This window comes from Molossus molossus, unplaced genomic scaffold (genome assembly GCF_014108415.1).
Source record: "Molossus molossus isolate mMolMol1 unplaced genomic scaffold, mMolMol1.p scaffold_m16_p_7, whole genome shotgun sequence".
Lineage (NCBI taxonomy): Eukaryota > Metazoa > Chordata > Mammalia > Chiroptera > Molossidae > Molossus > Molossus molossus.
The window spans coordinates 1,949,686-1,971,330 of record NW_023425401.1 but is presented as its reverse complement, the minus strand read 5'-3'; the positions used below and the strand labels follow the sequence as shown (position 1 = coordinate 1,971,330).

Here is a 21,645-nt window from a genome sequence, read left to right as displayed (position 1 = left end):
GTCCCGCACACTCTCATCCACGGTCGTGTTCACAGCTGGGCTTTGGAAACATCCCTTCCGTGTCCCCGCGGTTCTCCTCCCGTGCGCGAAGCTCATAAAGCAAGCTGACCGCCCTCCAACAGACAGTCCATCCCCAGCACGGTTTCCGCAGGGTCCCTTCCAGCCCCGCTGCAGTCATCGCGGGGTCTCTGCAAAGCGTACCCTCTCTGTTGCGACCCGTCTGCCTCCAGGGACCCCGTCCGGCACCTACATCTCCCCACAGTGCTACACAGCCCTCTCCTTCCAGCTCCCTCACTGGTCCTCTCCGGGTGTGCTTTCCAATATGTGTTTCCAGATTCCCGTCAGCTTTCCAAACCCGCCTGGTGTTAAACCGCATGTGGACTGGGGAGACGCCACGTGTGGCCGCCAGCCCTCCGCCCGGCCCGCCTGCCACGTGGTCGTTCCCGCTGCGGCGGCCCGGCAGCCCTTCTTCCTCCCTCCCTCGCAGGTTCCCTGCTCGGGTTACTTCTTTCTTTAATTTTTTTTTTTTTTTTTTATCCTCACCTGAGGACATTTTTCCTTTTTTTTTTTTTTTTTTGTACAGACAGAGTGGGATGGAGAGAGAGGAAGAGAGAGAGAGGGAAACATCGACGTGAAGGGACACATCGAGTGGCTGCCACCCGCACGACCAACCAGGGCCGGGGACAAACTGCAACCGAGGTACGTGCCCTTAGCGGGAACCGAACCCGGGTCTCTCTGGACCGCAGGCTGACGCTCTAACCGCTGAGCCAAACCAGCCAGGGCTCGGGTTACTTCTGATCATTTTATGTCTTCATAAAATAACTCCACTTTGAAAAAACATGCTTCACGTTGCTCGATTCCCCTGGTATGTGTCATTTTGAACATCTGAAATGTGTGTTTCTTATTAAATGGACACATGTGGCACCCTGGCTTCTACGAGGGATTGCACATGACACCCATCAAGTTCAGTGTCACTGGCCGCACGCTGACCCGTGGCGCTAACAGGCTTCCCGAGAGCAGGGCATGGTGGCCGCAAGCAGGGCTTCCTCCCCGCGTCCTCACGGTGAGGGACAGGTCAGCCCCCGCTCCTGGGTCATGGGCCACTCTGTCCTGCGTGTGTTTCCCGCTGAGGGCTCGTGACGCAATCTGTGCACCTGAGCCTCAAGCCAACGAAGTGTGCACCGCACACACACTAGGAAATTACTCCAGATGCCCGAGATGTTTGTACTCAAAGATACTATGTTCCTAAAACTTACTCTGTTCCACATCCCATAAGCCAGCCTCTGTTTGCACCGAATCTAGAAGCAAGGCCCCAGCTAAGGGGGGCGCAGAGGGGAGAGCCTGCTTGGGCGCCCAGCTGAGCGCGGGTGGGGCTGGTCTCGGGGCGTGGGCAGGGCAGAAGAGGCGAGAAGGAGGGAGGGCACCCCCAACAGTGTGAGCGCCCCAGTTACACACGAACACTTCAGGGCTGAGCGGATTCTCGCCACAGGGTGGTCCATCCCTTGCTGACATCCCAGCTCACTGAGGTCGGCGACGGTAGGGAACTATGTGTCCGGTGGCATGTCCAAGTACGTGTGCGACACGCGTGTGCACTCAAGTGTGCGACACGCGTGTGCACTCCACGCGCTCAGGCCTGTTTCTCCTCTCCCAGCTCTTCCTATGCGGGTGGCCGGGCAGCACGGTTCACCCCCATTAAGAGATGAGCTCAGGGTCACATTGCAAAGAGGATTCGGGACTAGAGGCTGAGCCCAGGTTCTGGTGGCAGGGACGCGGCGGGTCCCCAGAGGGAGGTCTCGGGGAGCTGCACCCTCAGTCACAGCTCCTTTCTCGGGGGAGGACAGCAGACAACGTGCACGGGCCTGTTCCCTGTCCTCCCCAGTCTGTGTGCAGAGTTTTAAAGGGGAATATCCTATCACTGTCCTTAATAGGGCTTGGCACGGTGGATGATAAGTCCTTGGTAAATATTTGTCAAGTAGATAAATGGCTATTTCAACATTAATCAGCGGCACTTGGGCCTGAGATCCATTAATTTAGTTTTGTACAGATAAACGCAGGATCTGAGTGTTTACATTTTATTTAAAGGGCCACATCCCTTCCTCTCCGACCTCGAGGTCTGGCCCTCAGCGAGTAACTGATAGATCACTACTGTGGTTATTGTTTTTAAAATCTAGTCTCTTTCTTCCACCGACCGCCAACGCCTCTCCATTCTGGAAGTACACCCTGGACCCTGAAGGAAAGCCAGCGATCACCTCATGAATGTGCCATCACGCAGCGAGAGGAGTCAGGTCCGAAAGAGCGGCGGTCGGCCGGGTGGCGGCGCTGGTGCGCCCCGCCCTGGAGGAGCTGCCTCTCCACACCCAGGTGCCTTTCAGGCTCCCTGACCACCTTCCCACCTGGCCTGAGTGTCCCCGCACACACGGGCCACTGGACGCCGAGGGTGGTTCCCATCCCGAGTCCTACGTTCGCTTTGCCGCGATGGAAACAAGAGACCGTCATCGACTACAATTCAGCATTTTGAAAAGACTCTGTCCCCTGGCGGACTCCTTCCCCATGTCGGAAAGAGGGCCGAGGCTTCCGGAACTCTCAGCTGAACTCTCCCCCGTCCGGGACGGTGTGCCCGGGGGCGGTGTGTCCAGGGGCGGTGTGTGCCCGGGGGCGGTGTGTCCGGGGGCGGTGTGTCCAGGGGCGGTGTGTGCCCGGGGGCGGTGTGTGTGTGTGGGGGCGGTGTGCCCGGGGGCCGTGTGCCCGGGGGCGGTGTGACCAGGGGCAGTGTGTGTGTGTGGGGGGCGGTGTGCCCGGGGGCGGTGTGTCCAGGGGCGGTGTGTGTGTGGGGGGGCGGTGTGCCCGGGGGCCGTGTGCCCGGGGGCGGTGTGACCAGGGGCAGTGTGTGTGTGGGGGGCGGTGTGCCCGGGGGCGGTGTGTCCAGGGGCGGTGTGTCTGGGGGTGGTGTGCCCGGGGGCGGTGTGTCGGGGGGGGGGGCGGTGTGTGCCCGGGGGCGGTGTGTCCGGGGGTCGTGTGCCCAGGGGCCCTGCTACATCAGTGGTGCTCAGGGAGAGGGTACGTTCTGTGGGTCTAGTCCTAAGTTCCTCCCGTCTTAACCAGGCAGGGGTGCCTGCCACAACACTGGATCCCCGCGCAAACCCCGCCTCGGACTCGCCTCCCCCAGCTGTCCCTTTCGTGACCGAAGGCTGTGGTCAAGTGAGCTCTGAGAGGCGATGGGGTGTGGTGTGAGGCATGGCACTCAGGAGGCAGGGACCGCGCCCTCCGGGGACCTCCCGGACCTCTGGGGACTGCGCCCACTGGGGACCTCCCAGGACCAGACCTCCCTAGACCACGCCGCACTGGGGACCTCCCGGACCTCCAGGGACCGCACCCGCCGGGGACCTCCCAGGACCTCGCCCCCTGGGGACCTCCCAGGACTGGACCTCCCTAGACCACGCCTCGCTGGGGACCTCCTGGACCTCCGGGGACCGCGCCCACCGGGGACCTCAGGGCCCAATCCAGCTCGCTCTCTCTCATACCAGTGACCAAACACGGCCTGGAGGGTCTTGGGGGACACATTCCATGAAAAAAAAATTTCCACAAAACTTCAAATTCTACCTTGTTAACTAAGTGCAAAGAAGTAATCAATACTCCAGGTTACAAAAATTACCCCCCCAAAAAACCAACCCCAAAATATCAAGGGTCACCAGTATCTTAGAAATGTCCCCAGCTATCAGGTGGGCGGGGAGTCCTGCTACGTTAGTCCTGTTCAGAAGGTCAGGCTCCCCGTGCAGGGAGGAGGAGGTGCCCCCGAGCAGCTGCGGCGTCAGTGGCCCAAGGCTGGGTGGGCGGGTGGCCGCGGCGGGGCGGGCCTGGCGCTTACCTGGGTACAGCGTGCTTGGGAGGCCCATGGTCTGCAGGTAGTTGTGACAACGCTCTTTATGTTCCTCTAAAGAGCTGCGCTGCTTATAGCTTCGGCCACAATATCCACACTTGTGAGGCTTACCAACTGCAGAAAACAGAACGGGGTTTGAGACCCCCATTAAACGCCGCTGAGGGTGAGGGGCATGCGCGTAACACAGTCACACCAGAACGTCGTCGAAAGACGCCGCTCTCGAGAGCGTGCGCACCCAGGCTGGCCAGAACCGCTACCTTTCACAATGCTCAGGCTGAGGGGTGTCCCTGCTTGCCCAAGGGCCCCGGGGAGTCCCGTCCATCTTAATCCGTCCACGCTAGTGACCACCGAATCTCTCCTGCCTGAAACGCTGACGTTGGCCTTTAACTGGAAGGACCTCCGGGGGTCACAGTGCGGGCAGGTCACCTGGGCAGAGGGCGGGAGGACGTGTTGGCTGAGTACATACAGGTCCACCTCCTCAGGTAGACTCCTGTCCCGTCCACGCCGGGGCTGGGGCAGGACATGTTTCTAGGTCCTAAGACAAAGTCCATTCCAGTCTGAACGGGATAATTCGAGGTCGCTGAGAAACCTTACAGATGAGGATTTGTAATGAAACGGGCATTTCTTTTCCAAAACGCACTTTTTCGCTCGAACAGAGAAGCGGTGACCTTCTCCCGCAGAGCCGCCGGCCGGCGTGGTTTCGAGACTGCCCCGGACAACAGGACGTGCTCCTCAGGGGGCAGCTCTCCACCTGTGGGCTCAGTGTGGCGGCCGCCGGCCACCTGTGGGCTGGAGTGTCGGGACCTGTGTCAGTGAGGGCGGAGTTTTCCTTTGGGACAACAGGACGTGCTCCTCAGGGGGCAGCTCTCCACCTGTGGGCTCAGTGTGGCGGCCGCCGGCCACCTGTGGGCTGGAGTGTCGGGACCTGTGTCAGTGAGGGCGGAGTTTTCCTTTGGGTTAACTTGAATGGATTGAAATTTAAACGCCCCTGGCTGGTGGCCAGGTCTGTGCAACAAGTTCAGCTCTTCATGACTTTTACTGAGCAGCATGAAGGATATGAAACCAGGCTTCACATCACGTCCATGTTTCCAGACTTCAATACACAGCGTTGCAGGAGACGCAACGGACAGAGCATCTTCCGTCCTTATGTGAAGGACATACGTCTCCCTTCTAAGACCAGCATCATCGTCTTCCTTCGCGTAACATGAGATTTCACACACTTGAAAGTATTCTATACAAATCAATACCCTCCAAATAGGGATGGGTGGTAAGACGGTTTACCCACAGCTTGTGTTGGTGAAATCTCTTCCTTGGGTGGACAGAAGCGATGGTTTAAGGAGACTAAGACCATAACACAAAATCTGAACTCTGGCCCACTTAACAGCGGAAGAAAAGTCTTCACTGATCGTGCCGTAGCCCTAACCTCAGGGAAAGAACACTGGAATGCACGATGTTGCCGGAAACTGCACGCTTTATCGAGCGCTTTATTGAGTACTGCCTGCAGAAACTCACAGAATTCAGATAACCTCTCCATGGCCTTTCCCGAAACAGCTATCCCTCGAGCAAGTTCTTGCACAGATGGCACGGCGTCTGAGTATCTGTTTTTCTGAGTGTGTGACTGGTTTTGACGCTGGGACCGACCAAGTGCCTTCACTGCAGCCCCAGAATTGAAGGGCGCCCTGAAGCACGGCTCCTGCTCTTCAGGAAGGTCTGTCTGCCGGCCAGGAGCAGGCGAGAAGGGAGGGCCCTCCCCAGGCTGCAGGCCGGCCTCGCCCCTCCTGTGGGGGCCGCACCGGGGACCGGGGGTCTCTGGAACCTCAGGCCGCGTTGGTTGTTGGGGAAGCCGGAGGGGCCTGGGTTTCTGGCAGGATGCACGGCCGTTTCCCGAAGAGAAACGTAGCCCCATCTGAGTCTGCCGACGGGCGGGCGTGTTCGCGTCGTCCCAGTGACGTCGCTTTGCGGAACCGGAGTCATTTCTCCCGAGTGGCTGTCAGGGCCCCCGCCGGTGTCAGACTCCCTGGCAGGCCGGGGTCGAGGACGGTGTTCTCACGACAGGATCATCAACGCGCTCACGGGTGGACCCACAACAGGAGCAAACTGTCCGGAGCTGACCGCTCCAGAGACCTAGGGCAGGACCCGGCGCGCCTCGGGGACACCGCAGCCCCGCAGCCAGAGTGCTCTGAACACTGACGTCCGGACTTCGCAGCAGGAGGGGAAGAGAGCTAAGCTTGCAGGACCCGTGAACACGCAGAGGTTCTCTTGCAGATCGGCGTCATCGGGGTGAGGACGGGCCGAGGACAAGGCCCCCGGGGACGCTGTGCTTCACCCCAGCCCCGTGCCTGATTCCGTTCACCCCTGTTGGTGTCTGCCTGGCACCTCCTAAACGATGTCTGCCAGGTGTCTTTGCCCTCCATCACCCGGCGGGCACTGTGCCCAGGCCGCCCAATCCCCACATCTGAAGCCTGCACAGACCCTGCCTGTCCCTCTATTCCCCGAAACCCTCCCCTCCATGTGGACCACACAGGCCTCTCACTATTCACACGGGGACACGTTTTTAAATGCTCACTGTCATCACAGTCCTACTCTGGGGGTCCCTGTCCCCCCTGCTGCCTGTAGCAACACCCTCCCCAGCCTTCAGCACCTGCCCCATCCCGGAGGGGGGTGGCCTCGGTCTCCATGTCACCCCACTGACCTGCCTGCGCCACAGGGAAGAGAGATGCCCAGCTTTGTACGGCTCCTTTCTCACCCCATCGTCACAGGTTCACGACTGAGTGTTGGGGGAGCCTCCGGGAAGGAGGTCAGGATGGGAGGGGCGGAAGGGCTGAGCCCTTGGGCTCCAGGACCCCGTCCCCTTGTCCCTGGGTGAAACTCCGCAGGTTGCCCTCGCAGGAGGAGAACGTGTCTCCCACGTCTGCGGACACGCGCCCCTTTCGGGTCATTTACGGGACTGCACCCCGGTGGCCTTCAGAAACCCGCCATCCAGCCTGGACTCCAGCCCTCTTCTGCTGGGGTCCCTCCTGAGCCCCCGCACCGGAGGCTGACCGTCCCCTCACCTGCTCTCACCCCACCTCGGACCCGCCTGTCTCCTCCACTGCAGGAGGGGCCCTGGGGTGCTCAGTACGTGCCTGACAAAGAAACGGCCACAGCCAGAGGCCTCTGAAGCCGACACTAGCGACACCCTCACGTTTGGGAAGGAGAAGGCCTGAGCTCCTTCCCAGTGCCTGCTGGGAGGGGTCCTGAGGCAGGGGACAGGGTGGTTTGGATGCAGAGCCCCCGCAGGGCTCGGCACACCGTGCAGGCTCCACAGTGCCCTCCGACCGGTCAGGTGACCAGGCCACTGGGCCCTCAGGAGGCAGCGGGTCTGAACCCAAGTCCTGCTTCCCGGGGACTTGGAGCATCTGGCTCACTGTGACTTGGGGGGTCCTCTGACTGTCTGGGGTGACTCTGCCCAAATCTGGCAGCTGGACTCTGAACTGAAGTCGGCTCCTGCTGTGAGGGCCATACTCGGGCCCTGCGGGCGCGGGCGGCACCCACTCGGGACGGCCGCCCTGAGGCCGCACGTCACCTCTGCGCCGGTGGCGCTGACCCCTCTGCGGGACGGGACGGGGCGCCGCTCCCCGGGCAGGTGGAGGCGTGTGCTCCGGAGCTCTGGGCGGTGGCAGGTGCCCAGGGAATGCAGCTGGGCACCCTTCACGAAGACCCACTCGCCTGACCAAGGGGCCAGGGGCCTCCTTTGAGATTCTCTACCTACAGTGGGACTCTGGGCGTGAGTCCCCTCCCCCACCTCCTCGGCCTCCTAGGACATCACAGGACGGCAGGGACCCCGAGGCCACCACAGTGACCCGGGTGGCCGGTGTCCGACAGAGGGCTGCCCCCGGGACCAGACTGCCCATCAGGCAGGGCTCCCTCGCCCACACGCCACACCACGCCGGTGGCCTCCTGGTCCCTGAGCCCCAGCCCGCCCCCAGGACCTACCGGAGTGCGTCCGCAGGTGGCCCGTGAGGGCGTCCCTCCGGCGGCAAGCGTAGTTGCAGAGATGGCACTTGAAGGGCTTCTCCCCGGAGTGCAACTTGATGTGCCGGAGCAGGTTGCCCTTCTGCGTGAAGGAGGCCCCGCACTGGTTGCACTGGAAGGGCCGCTCTCCTGGGGGGAGACAGGGCGTGGTGAGCGGGGCCCAGCCCGGGGCGCAAGGGGCACCCCGTCGGAAAGTTGGTTCCCACGGGGCGGTGACTCCCGCCGGCTGCAGGTTTGATAGAACACGAGGCTTTCAGACGAGACCTGGCAGCTCCTTAACGCTTCACCGGCTGGGTCAATTTGATCTGAAAATCTAATTTTTTTCCCTAAATCAGAACGGCACATCACAATGCAAATTCAAACTCATTTGAATAAAGTGACGGCGACGGTCCGCGATGAAGGGGCACTCTTCCTGATCGGTGGTTTTGGAATAAACCAATATCCAATTTTGTGTGTTGTGGCATTTGGTGGGGTTTTTAATGTGGCTTTTTTCAAAGGGTCTTTAAGATATGTCACTGAAGCAGCAAAATAAAAGGGAAACTCATTAAAAATGCATTTCAGGATCACAAGTTCATTTCAGCGTTACATTCTTATATTTAAATGAAAGGCAGTTCATTATAACAGTTATAATAACTTCTTTTCATTTACATCTCCCGGTATTTCCCTTTCAATTTCTTCTCCATTACCTGTCCGTCCCTGCGCAGGCAGACCAGGAAGGAGACAGACGGAGGGAGCGAGGGAGACACAGGAGAAAGACCCAAGAACACGAGAAGGGACGAGGTGGAGGGAACCCCCACGTGGTCCCAAAGTCCCGCATCTGCCTGGGTCCCGGCGGCCCCTCGGACCGCACTGTCTGGCTTCCAGAGTCCCCCACCGTCCCCAGGCCCCTAGGCTGTGACGGGTGCATGTCCACCGGGCATGAGTGACGTCCCCACTACAGATGTTCTGAAGCCATTTGGTTGTTACTAGGACTTCTCTCCAGGGTGGTGCTGGGGCGTGGTGGCCAGCGACCAGCTGACTTCTATTCTGGACCCCACGGGGCGGACACGGAAGTCTGTGGCAACCAGGCCGCGGAGCGGTCACGGGCCACCGTGGCACCTGACTCACGTTCGAGGGAGACGTGGGTCGTGTCAGGTGGACACGGCAGCCCCTCAACATGACCGCTCCCTTCCCCTCAGAACTGCTGTGTGTGACCCCCGCACCTGGGCCGGGCTCCGGGAACAATGCTTTCTCGGGAAACGGGACAGGTGAACATGCAGCCTAATGCTCCCAACGGATCCGCGTGACTCGGGGAGCAAGACGCCCCGGATCCAAAGTGGTGACCGTCAGCCTCTCTGGCCCCGGGAAAGCCTACACCGGCTCAGACAGCCGAGGCCGGGTCCCGTCTCGCGAGCACCCCGGCCCCTGCTCGTGATGCAGGACGGGGCAGCGGCTCACGGTGGTGCTCAGCGCAGGCAGGGGGACCCTGATCCTAAGCGGGGTGCATTCGGATTTGCCCAGATCTGTCTGGACCGGACCCGGCCGAGCAGAGGAAGGGTCTGTGCCGAGCGGGCGGCAGGGGAGGATCCACTGGCTGAACCCGAGCCTGAGTTACGAGCCCAGGAGGGGCGCACAGGGCTGGTGGCCAGGCGGCCGCGTGGAGGCCCAGCAGAGAGGCCATTTCACTGCCCGTCACAAACTCCGCTCGCACACGTGTGGGGATGTGCGTGTTTCATGCCAAGGAGGGGACTGGTCCCTGTGTGTGAGGACACCCCAGCCCTCTGCCTGGGGGGACCCTCGGACTGGGGGTTCTGGACAGTGTGGGAGGCCTCATGCCAAGAAAATGCTCATGACAGGGAAGAGGGACATCACGGTGACACGTGTGTGTGGATGATCCAAAGCTAGAGCACCCCCACACCGCGTGAAGTGCCCAGCTGACCGGGTGCTGGGGCTCCTGAGGGCGGAAGGGCTGGAGACACGCCCAGGTGGGACCCTGCAGGTGAGCCGGTGTCTCAGTGGGGACAAAGGACAGACCTTTAAAGCCCGGTCCCTCGGGACTGTCAACGAGAGAGTCCCGGGGTGACAGCAGGTGTGGGACTAAGGCGGGTTCCCGTCACGATGCCAGCGGGCAAGGGGCTGGGGCTGGCGTCCGGCAGCAGGGCACGGGGTCTGGGAGCTTCCCACTGGCCAGTGCGCCCCTCGCCACCGCGTGGAGGGCTGGCTTCACTGCGGGAAAGTCAGGGTGACGAGGGCTTTCCTGTCCTGAACCCAACATTTAGTTTTAAATCCCCGTGACTCTCTGTAAGGACGTTTCCCCTGTTAATCACCACATCGGGCACAAGAGAACGTCTTCGCGAGGCCAGCTTCACGAAGTGTCTGCGGGTGTATTGGCAGGAGGCGAATTTAAAGACACACCTGAGCTGCGGGGGCTGAGCCGGCCTGGCCACCTCACAGTGCGAACACAGTGGACGGTTCGGGCCCGTTTTTTACGCTTTACTGTGTCGTTTGGAAGAGTGTTGCTGAGCATTTGCCTGGCCGGGTTTCCCCTGGACTGAGTCTCCCCCGGACCCTGAGAAGCTGGCAGGGGGACACGGGTCTTATACTTTCCCTTGAAAAATGGACCTGAGCCCCGGTCGGGGGCTGGGCATGATCCCCTGCGGCGAGAGGCTGCAGGTTCGATTCCCGTCAGGGCACAAGCCCAGGCTGCAGGCTCCATCCCCGGTCAGGGGCGCGCAGGGGGCAGCTGATGGGTGTTTGGCTCTTACATTGATTCTCTCTCTACAAGTCAATTAAAAAGTCTTAAAAAAAAATGCTGGTGACGCTTGACATGGTCTCTCCCTGATCATTCCCACCCTTCTCTGAAAAAAAAAAAAAAAAAAAAAAAAAGCTGCCAAACTGGGGAAGGGGAGTGTAGGTCTCCAGAAACTGTCTAGATGGGGCACCAAGGTGGTGGCCCCGGAGAGAGCCTGTGAGAGCAGCCGTCTACCAGAGCCACCGGCCCTGGTCCCTGGCTCGCTCGGGCGGGGCGGGGCGGGGCAGGGCCTGGCTTCTCGGGGACAGTAGCTGGTTTGGTTGTCCCCAGGCTCCCAGAGGAAGGGCCCTCCGAAATGTCCCTTTTACGGTCCACCCTCAACAGACACTCAGGGTTGTGCCCAGCACCTGGGCGTCCTCTTGGGCTGGACCAGACCTGCATTTTCACAGGCCCCGGCGTGACCTGCGGTCTAGGCTGGGGAAGCGTGTCTCTCCAGAGGTGCAAAAGCAGAGAACTCGGGGGGGGGGGGTTGTGCTCAGCAAAGCCTGCGTCTTCCAGCACATTCCACCCCGATCCCAGGACATGGAGCCTTCCTAGCACGTCTGGGGAGTCACACTTACAAATGTCATTCCACGTCGACCTGCGACCCTCTACATTAATGCAAGTGGAAACGCATTATGGAGACAGCCCACGAGTTCCTTGCTTTTTTGTTCGTTTGTTTTTAAGGCCAGGTGGGGAGCATAACACCGCTGCAGTTCCTGGTTCCTTGTTCTGTGCGCGAAGGGCTCAGAGGGGGAGGCGCCCGGCCCTCAGCCGCTGCCTGTGTCTGCACTCGGGGGTCCTTCGAGGGATGCAACGTTCTCCTGGCCAGGGCGGGAGCCCTTACACCTGGGCGGTTCAGTGCGCCAGGAGCTGACGTCTACAGCAGGTGTCTGTCCAGGAGAACCTGCCCTGGACAGCCAGGCTGCCCGTGACCCAGCGGGAAGGGGCTCCGTCTGGGAGGGCCGCCCCTGCGCTGGGACGTGCTCTCCGAGTGTCTGCCCCGGGGCCGCCACCTCTGCCTCCACTTGCACCTCGTCAGAGCCGCTCACACCCGGTGCGACAGGTCTGTGTCGCGATGATTTCAGTAGCAAGGGGCCCACCGGGAAAGGCCGAGTTTGCAAAATAGATGTTTGCTCCAACTTTAGAACACAGCTGTTTGCAGAACATGAATGCTTACTGAAAAATAAATACGTTCCCAGATGGACTGCAAATGGAAGTCACCACTTCGGAAACTGCCCTGATTCGAATATAAAAATGACCACGCCACCCACAGGGGCCTTTCCCGATGACCCCCGCTGTCCAGCTCGGGAACTCTCTGCGCCCCGGCGTCCCCCGGGCTTCCCACTGTCGGCTGCACTCACGAGGCTCGCTGCCGGGCACCGTGGCAACTCTGCTGTGTTGACTGTCTCTCCTGGGTGGGTCTGTCCCGCCCGCGGCCCGTGGCGGCGGCCCTGGCGTGATGGTGGCCCCCGTCACAGCCGCTGGGCCGCACGACTCGGGTGTCTGTGTTCTGTGCTCACTCAGTGACCACTACGGCTGGTGGAAGGATAGTTTTGCCCACCTTTATGGCAGGAAAACAAGGTTTCTGTTCCGTTAACAGACACGGGAGGTGCAGGCATAGGTAAGACCCACCCCATCGGTGCCGCCTGGCGAAAGCTCTCCGGTGCCATTAGTGACCACCGGGCAGCTCGGGGGGAAAACAGGTGGCTGGTCAACCCCAGGGCCTACTCCTGGGCACAGGGAGGGGGCAGAACTGAGATCCCTTCCCATCCCCCCATGTGACAAAGTTGGGGGAGCGCGGGCACGGCCGTGGGCCCCTGCACTGTCCTCTTCCCTACTCTTTTGGACACGGAACACTACACTCTCCTCTCCGGCCAAAGCCTCCTGCAGACGGGGGTCGGCTGTTCCGTTCTTGACCAGTTTTGAGGTTAAAAACTACTGACAGTCAGTCTAGTCCCAAGTGTCACCGGTGGGAGGAGGGTCTCCGTCTGAAACCTGCCCTGACCGGCTCGGAGAGTGTGTCGCTCCTGTCCCATCCCTGGCTAAAGTTCCCGGGAACCCGCCCTTCGAACTTGAATTTAAAACGTGCGCCTTTGCCTCCGACTTCTCGGGACCCCCTGGGGCGTGGCGCTCGGTGTGCTCATCTCTGTGTGGCTTTGCCGGCTGCCTAGGGCGGACCAGCGGGCATGCGCCGCCCTCCGTGGGCACCTGCGGTGGAGGCTGTCACCTTTCTGCAGTGCGTCCGTGTCTGGGTGGAACGGGCCTCTGGCACGCCGCCCGGGAGAAGGACCCGCACCCCGCACGACCCGGAGCCTCGGCGGCTGCGCCTGCCTTCCTGACCCCCTGGGCAAGCAGCTCGGACCCGCCGGCTGCACCCCGGCTCTCCAGGCCCCTCGGGGAGGAGCTCCGCCAAGCCTTACCAGTGTGGCTTCTCTTGTGGACCATGAGCACATTGGGGCCGATACAGACGATCCCACAGACATCACACTTTAGTTTGCCGTTAGGAAGTCGGATGCCTCCAGCGCCTGACAGGGCTCCGCCGCCTGGGCCACCGTGGGAGCCCTTCACGTTCTCGCCCGAGGCCCCGAGCACGCGCAAGTCCTGGGCACATGCTTCCCCATTCACCTCACAGGCACGCCCATTCTCTTCATCACTCTGAGCCTCTACTTTTACATTACCGGCTGAAAGACACAATACAGGGGCCGCTCAGTGTCATCGCAGAAAACAAAGCAAGCAACACAGCAGGGGGCTGAGGGCTCCCCACACGGGGTCGTGGCGGTGTGGGGCCCACCTGCCCGCCCCCTCCGCAGGTCCAGGGGCGGTGTCTGCGGATGCGTGGACGAGGCATTGCTGACCTCGAGCTTCACAGTGGGGCCCTCGCTCTAAGGCCACCAGATCCGCAGTGACCGCCTCGTGGCACCTCTGGAGTCACCGGAGGCCCCATCCTGCACCCCCTCCTCCAGGTGGGCCCCTCGCACCAGAAGGTGAGCAGTGAGCATGTCACCAGTGCCCCGGGGGTGGTGACCCCGTCTGGCCACATCCCTTGGTGGTGGTCCCCGAGCCCGAGAAACCTCGGTCCCTCACAAGGCTGCCGGTCGTGTTTGCTGAGTCAATAGACGTTGGGACACACTCACAAACCCTGCGGGTTTCTGACCACGGACTCCTGAAAGATTTCTGTCAGTAGCTGATCCCCCTCCCTCCCTTCTCCTGCATCACGGGGTGCACACCCTGGCGTGCACTCAAGTCGGACGCCGCTGTTGTAAACCACCAACGCCGTTCACGACACCTCAAGGCTGTTTGATTCAACGCGTCCCTCTGCCTCGGACGCCCGGAGCCCAGAGGGACACCAGCGCTCCTGCGAGGGACTGGGCTCCGTCTTCGCAAGCGCTGAGGGCTGAGGGGAGCCAGGGGCCTTCTCTGTGCCTCGGTTTCCGCATCTGTGAGCAATGGCGGCACCGGCCCAGCAGGGGCGCTGTGGCACTCTGACGGCTGAGTGGACGAGAGATCCGCTCCGCAGGGGGCCGGGCGGGTGGACGCGTGTCCCCCACAGAGCCAACACGTCCAGGGGCCCCGCCGCGCCTCAGGACTGTGAGGGCCTCACCCTGCCAGGCTCACACGTTGGCTCGCACGGTGGCACCTGACCCGCCCGGCCCCCTGTGGGTGCTACCACCCTATCTCACAGGTGGAGAAGCTCAGGCGCAGGGAGAGGTGACCCACTGGCAGCCCTGGAGGGGCCGCGGTGAGCTGGCCCATCGCCCCCTGACTGCCATCCTGCCTCGGCTTCCCCACGAGTTCTTTGGCTGGAACGGGATCCACAGTGAGAGGGTCACATAGACTTTGAGACCCCAGAAGCGAGGGGGTCGCTCTTCCCATTAGATCCGGCCTTACGCCATCTCTGTAGGTGGGCGCCGCTGGAGAGGCTCCTACGGGATTGCAGGGACCAGCCCTCAGAATGACCCAGTGACCCCCAACCTCCTGCTGAGCTCACGCAGCGGCCAGACCCGGGACCAAGTCCGACCAGCTCAGCGAACAAAGAGGCACAGCTGCTGTGTGACCCGTGTCCCTGGAACCCTGTCCTCAGGTGCATGGGGTCTACCTTTCCAGGTGGCAGTAAATTCATTCCCTAGACCCACTGCCCCCCACGTCTGCCCTGGGAATATGACCTGAAGCTCCAAGACCCTGGACTAAACCTGGAGTCATTTCCAATCATCACTTGCAGTTTTCACAGTGAGACGGGGCCTCCGGAGCCCAAGGGAGACCACAAGTGTGGGTGCTGAGACCCCAGCTGCAGCAGGCCCAGGGCACCTGGGGCTGGAAGACGGAGGCCCAGGGAGGGACAGTGGGGGGCCGTCCGGCCCACGTTCCTTCGCTGGTCCCTGCATTCGGAGGCCCCTTCAAACACCTGCTCTCGCTTTCGCAAAGGTCAGCTGGTGGCTGGTAGCACCTGCCAGAGACGCTCACTTGTCCTGGGCCATGTGGAGAGACAGGCATTTCTGCAACCCCGTGGTGGGCTCCGCGGCGTGTGTTGTTGGTGACTGTGGGGTGCAGAAGAGCAGGGGGTGATGCTTGGGTCTCTGCGCCAGGTGCACAGCCTCTGGTGGGCCGCTGCTTTGGAGCAGGTGACACCGTGAGGACAGCGTGAGGGGAAGCGGGCGTGGGCGTCACCTGCGCACCACAGAGGTCACCAGGCAGGAGACCGGTGGCCCATGAAGGAGGGACCTTCTCATGATCGGCCATGGACACTTAGCCTGAGGACTGGAACAGAAGCAGAGACGACAGGAGGCTTCACGGCGTGAGAGCTCACACACTGGGCCACGGCGGTGGCCAGGAACGGTCTCAGTAGGTCTGTTCAGAACGAGAAGAGACCCAGCCCGGGGACGAACTCGGGATCCTGTCCTGTCCCAGGTCTGTGGAAAGCCCGGACCTCTGACCAAGACCAGGATGGATGGGGGCTCCGCGGAGCCAACACCACACGCGGTTCGAACCCAGAGTCAGAAGGCAGAGGCAGGGGCGAGAGCTGGGAGCTCGCTCGCAGTCTGGGGGCAAATCCCAGGCCTCCCAAGGCCAGAGGTCGGTGAGGACTAAGGGACGGGAGGAGGGCTGCTGGGACCGGGCGCTGGTCGGTGAGAACGGCGTGGGCCCGCCGTCGGCCACGGGGCGTGTCCCGTCTGCATGCACACGAATCTCCCCAACATAGGGGGGGCGGGCATCTCTGCGAACACGTGTGGGCTGCAGCTGGCCACCCTGACCCGGGCGATTTCCGCCCCGAGGAGGGCGTCAGTGAAAACTGTCTCTCAGTGGCTGGGACCAGAATACCGGCAGCAAGCTTATCATTTCGCAAATGAGAGAAATCAGGGCATGAAACTGCCTACAGTGGCGGACACAGACCGATGTCTAACAGACACAGGGTCCCGTAAGTGACACTACACACTTAACACACAAGCTCAGGATGCTGGTGTGTTGGCCTCACTGATGTAACTGGGGGAGGCTTGGGGGCTTTACTGATGGCCAGCTCGGCTGGCATGTGACCCGGGGAAGAGAAAATCCAAGACACAGTTCTGGGGTCCCGCTCTGAGAGGGGGCGGGCCTGGGTCCCGCTCTGAGAGGGGGCGGGCCTGGGTCCCGCTCTGAGAGGGGGCGATCCTGGGTCCCGCTCTGAGAGGGGGCGGCCTGGGTCCCCCTCTGACAGGGGCGGGCCTGGGTCCCGCTCTGAGAGGGGGCGGGCCTGGGTCCCCCTCTGACAGGGGCGGGCCTGGGTCCCCCTCTGACGGGCGGGCCTGGGTCCCCCTCTGACAGGGGCGGGCCTGGGTCCCCCTCTGACAGGGGCGGGCCTGGGTCCCGCTCTGAGAGGGGGCGGCCTGGGTCCCGATCTGAGAGGGGGCGGCCTGGGTCCCGCTCTGAGAGGGGGCGGCCTGGGTCCCCCTCTGACAGGGGCGGGCCTGGGTCCCGCTCTGAGAGGGGACTGCCCTGGGTCCTGCTTTGAGAAAGGTTTATGAAAATGTTTAATCATTTTAAAGGTTAATAAAACTACTCATAACTTACACCATTTTAAATGTAGTTTTTTGTTTCTTTTCCTGTTCACAGTGCATGATTAGGAATATTTCAACCCTTACTTCATGTTTTAAGCTTTCAGATGAAATGCAGTCAGGGAGACAGACAAGAGGAAGTGTGTGAAAGGGAACAGTCACCCTCCCTCAGGTACCCGGGGACACAACTCGCACAGAGAAGGTACAGGGGATCGGACAGGTTATGTTTTTAATTAAGAGGGAAAAAAAGGTGAGGACAGTTCTCCACCACAACCACTGGGTGGCGATGTTGGCCCAGAACAGTTTGGTTGCTGTTTGGGTGGGGACATCATCCAAGTTAACAGCCACTGTGCCAAGGGGGTATTTACAATTCAGGTACATGGGGAAGGGATTGAAAGAGAGAGAGAGAGAGAGAGAGAGAGAGAGAGAGAGAGAAATACTAATATCTGTGAGTCCACCTGTTTCAGTATATAGCCAGGCAGCGCATAAAACTTACACCATCGATCTTATCAAAGCTCCAGGGTCATAGATACTACCTCTATGAGGACATTTCTTATGCAGAGATCTGCTTCAGCACCGTGACGTGCGGGAGGACACACATCCTCAGGGTGAATGGAACATGCCTGAGGTTGGACTGTCTCACCCCAAAGTGCACCTGACCTCTCAGCATTTCAACACTGCGACTGTGCATCCCCAAGTCCACCTTAGTTCTCTGTCCCAGTACCACAATGTCTCAGAGAATCATATTAGCACACGCACACATGTATACACATACATGAACATTTACACATGTACATGCACATACACCCCACAGAAATACACATCAAGCCAGTGTTTACAAGTTGAATGCAAGGAGCATCTGTGAGAGAAAGATCTCTGCACCCTTGTGACCTGGAGAGGCGGCCAGTGCTGGTGGAGAGAGACGGGGGTCTGACTCAGACTGGCACTGATAAGCCCTTTAGGGACCAAGCCGTCTCAGATCACCAGGAGGCCAGCATCTAGCTCCGCCGTCCCAGGCAGCTCCGAGGTCAGAGCCCGCAGGACAGCGTGCCCGGACGTGCAGCTCACTGTTCCCAGGGCTGACATGTCAGAGGACGGAGCAATCCAGGCTCTGAAGGTGTAAGTCCTGAGGGGACAGCCGAGCTGTCACTCTGAACAGCCAGGGTCTGTGCCTTTTTGCAAAGCACCCTCCATGCCCCAAAATGCACCTCCAAGGATGTTGCTCAAATACGATTCTCAACGCTCATTCCCCTCGATGCCTAAAAGTGAAAGACGAAATGAGCGCCTGCTCTGGGCTCTACAGCTCAGATCAGGAGTGGCCGAGGGCAGCCCGGACGCAGGGTGCTGCTCGGCCTGTGGCCCCAACTCCTCTCGGTTCTGAAATGAGCATGCCAGAGCCACAGATGCCCAGCCCGTGTCTTCCTCCTGTCCCACCAAGTTGGAAAGATGACCTTGAGAACAGGGTGGGTTCTCTAGTGGTGACAGGAAGCCTGGCCGTTTCATCATCTACTCAGTAAACAGGAGACAGCCCCATGTTCATAACGAGACCGTTAACGGCACTGCAGGTTCTGTTCACCCCCATTCGCACCCCACCACAGAGGGGCGCACCGCACGACAGTTTTCGGCATCCAGATGCCACCTGTCCTTACTGCACACGCAGTGTGGCTGACGGGATGTCTAATGAACAGAATGGTCAACATTTAATTTATCTCGTTTGGTCAAGCATGGAGAAAGGTGATCAAAACACACACTCACGATATTCACACTATGGAAACGGAGTATGAAATGAGCAAACACTTCCACTTTTGAGAAGCAAAACATATACTTACGAGAGAAAGAATTGGGAATTAGTGCATGAAAACCCCCATAGCCATCAGCCCCATACGAAGCTGCAACAGAAAAGCAGAGAGAGCGGGTTGTGATACCGGTCCAGAGAGGCAGGAAGAGTTTAAAAGAAAGCAGCACGTTAAAACAAAGAAAGGAGTCTTGTTCGAAACCACTGCTGAGCTCCAAGTGAGCTGCTGCCAACCCTCAGAGGGCGGAAGGGAGCAGAGTGGCCGGCGTCCCCAGGGGTCCGAGCGCCTGGCATGATGTGCACAGGCGTGTGGAGGGACGCCGTGTGTGATGTCTCCGGCTCCACCTTCTGCCCTTCCGAACAATGAGCGGCCGGGACTGTGCGCGCAGGCACCGTGGCCCAGCCCTGCCCGAGCCCCGCACCCACAGAAGCAGTGCGTCTGCTCCTCTTGGGCGGAGGGCACAGTGAGTTTCTTTGTTCAGCTTTTTCTCGGAAAGTGTTCACAGAAAAGTAGAAAATGTTCATGCAACACACGGAGGAGGGAAAAATGAGTGTTTTCCCTACTTCAAAATGAGCTACCAAGTTTCTGTGGGTATTTCTTATCATGAATGTGATCAGACCTTCAAGTTCTGGTCCCGTTTTATAGGTGAGAGCTTCCCAGGGTGAGCCTGTGTCTTAAGACTTAGTAGCTACCACCCATGCACACACACACACATACCCTCCTACAGAACACATACATGCACCCCACACACATGCACACACACATGCACCCCACATATGCACCCACACACATACCCCCACATACACCCCCCACATGCACACATATACACCCCCATATGCACACACACACACATCCCCATATGCACATACACATACACCCCCTACATGCACGCACACATACACATGCACACACACATACACCCCCACATGCACACACACATGCACCCCTCACGCATGCACACACACACATGCACCCCCACATGCACACATATGCATCCCACACACATGCACCCCCAAACACATGCATTCCCCACACATGCTGGGGTTGCAGGCTCGATCCCCAGTAGGGGGCGTGCAGAAGGTGGCTGATCATGTTTCATTCTCACATCAATGTTTCTCTCTCTCCCTCTCCCTTCCACTCTCTAAAATCAATTAAAAAAACCTTTAAACTGGCCAGCAGAGGGGCTCAGGGGAGCGAACTGATACAATGTATCTAAAACTTCCCACTATGAGAGACCGCAGACTGGAGGTGCTCAGGCAGTTCAAGTGTACGCTGTGAAATACGCTATTTTGTCAGAAAGCGTCCATGCCGCCCATGACCATTCAACATAAATTATGTCAAATACTTGCTGGACACGTAATGTCAACCATTTACAAGATAATTGGTTCTTTGTGTAGAATAATTCCAACTAACTTTGAAATTTTTGTCTTTAATATTTGATTCCCTAAAATTACAAAAAGTCTGAAAAACAAACATAGCTGTGGCCCTGAGGCTACCTGCTGCCCCTCGGGGGCGGGGCCTGGGGCCACCTGCTGCCCCTCGGGGGCGGGGCCTGGGGCTACCTGCTGCCCCTTGGGGGCGGGGCCTGGGCCACCTGCTGCCCCCTCAGGGGCGGGGCCTGGGGCTACCTGCTGCCCCTCGGGGGCAGGGCCTGGGGCCACCTGCTGCCCTTCAGGGTGGGGCCTGGGCCACCTGCTGCCCCTCGGGGGCGGGGCCTGGGAACTCACACACTTACCAACCCCAGAGTTCCAGAATGAAGAGCAGGTCAGGCCTCACGGACGGGTCACTGTCACAGCAGAAAGCGTGACAATGTGTCCTGTCCTGTCCTGTCCGACTCGCCTGTCTTCTGTCAGCACAGCCCCGGGAAGTCTGCACGGGGAGCTTGGCAAATGCCAGGCACATGCAGCCCTTTCCATAAACTGCCGTCATCCCCACAGGGTCCTGGGAGGCGGGACCATCGCCGCCCACCAGGCAGGAGGCCGGGCTGCAAGGCAGTTCTGGGACGTGTCCCCTGGGGGCTAGCTCGCAAACATGCCAGTCTGAGGGCCATCGAATCACCACGTTAGGACATTCCACACACGCATCCTCCCCGCAGGGGGGCCTTGGGAAGCTGCTTTCTCTCTCACCACGCTGGGAAGTCTGTAAGTTACAGGCTGCAGCACACGCGTGTGCATGTACACACACATACTCACACACATAGGGGAGTCGGGGTGCGTTTACCAGCAGTCCTCCAGGCGACCTCACGGGGTCCCAGGTGCTGGCACCGGGGGAGCAAGGAAGTGACAGGTCCATATCATCAATAGACCCCCCCCCCCCAATTGTAGGCCATTGTTTTATACAAGGTGCAGACAGTGGAAGACAAGATCTCACGTTCTAAATGTCATGAACTACATTCCTCTAATCAAGAGTAGACTGTTTCCCTGGGAGGAATTTCTGTTCCCAAACTGTCACTGACATGTTCAATGTCACGGGCGATGCTGCTGGTGCCTCAGCCCCCGAATCCGGTCAGACTGCCCGAAGGGCCCGGCCACCGCCCACTCCGAGGGTCTGCGTGGCCGTGCCCAGACGTCAGCGGCCACCCCGGAGATGTGGAAACAGCCTCAGGTTTCAGGGCAGAGACGGACGCTGGTGGTTTTTTGGCAGCAAACACATTTAGGTCTGTGTTTGAGAGAATTCAGCAAGATGCTGGCGTTTGGTTTTTACACATTTTCGTTAAGTCACATCAGCCCCCGGGGCACGGTCTGTCCGCCTGTCTCTGACTGACTTGTGTGAGCGTGGTGGGCCGTGACCTTGGTGATGCGTTTTACTGTCATCTGTCACCACGCTGGAGCAAGGGTCCCCGAGGCACAGGAGAGGACCAGGGACCCCACATGGAACTGGACACCGAGGCTCCAGTCAGAGAACTATTGTGTCCTGAACAGGTGTCCCATCCAGGTCCCCCTGAAATTCTCCCACACTGGACATTTCTGCAGTAGTTACTTGTTCTTAAATCACCCCATACGTGAGGGCTTGGGGTTCATCAGGAAGGGAAGGTGACCGGCATACCCGGACGGCTCACGCCGGGAGGTACCGTCCGCCTGGTCCCAGAAGAAGCTGAAATACAGGCGAAGTCAGGATCGGAAGCGCAGACAGAGCCCGGGGTGCCCCCGTGAATGCCAC

General features: G+C 59.9%; 1 protein-coding gene across 14 annotated transcripts in view; it reads right to left on the bottom strand.

Annotated features, from left to right (window-relative positions):
• The window catches only part of IKZF1 (IKAROS family zinc finger 1), an 80,892-nt gene that overhangs the window by 9,902 nt on the left and 49,345 nt on the right, over positions 1-21,645 (bottom strand). For 9 of the 14 annotated variants that reach the window (XM_036247632.1, XM_036247631.1, XM_036247628.1 and 6 more), the window contains 4 exons: positions 18,520-18,579; positions 13,085-13,345; positions 7,853-8,020; positions 3,866-3,991 (listed from right to left, as the gene is read on the bottom strand). In XM_036247632.1, coding sequence (XP_036103525.1) covers positions 3,866-3,991; positions 7,853-8,020; positions 13,085-13,345; positions 18,520-18,579 — 615 coding nt within the window. The remainder of the gene's footprint in view (positions 1-3,865; positions 3,992-7,852; positions 8,021-13,084; positions 13,346-18,519; positions 18,580-21,645) is intronic. The other 5 variants (XM_036247639.1, XM_036247638.1, XM_036247637.1 and 2 more) reach the window with 2 other exon arrangements.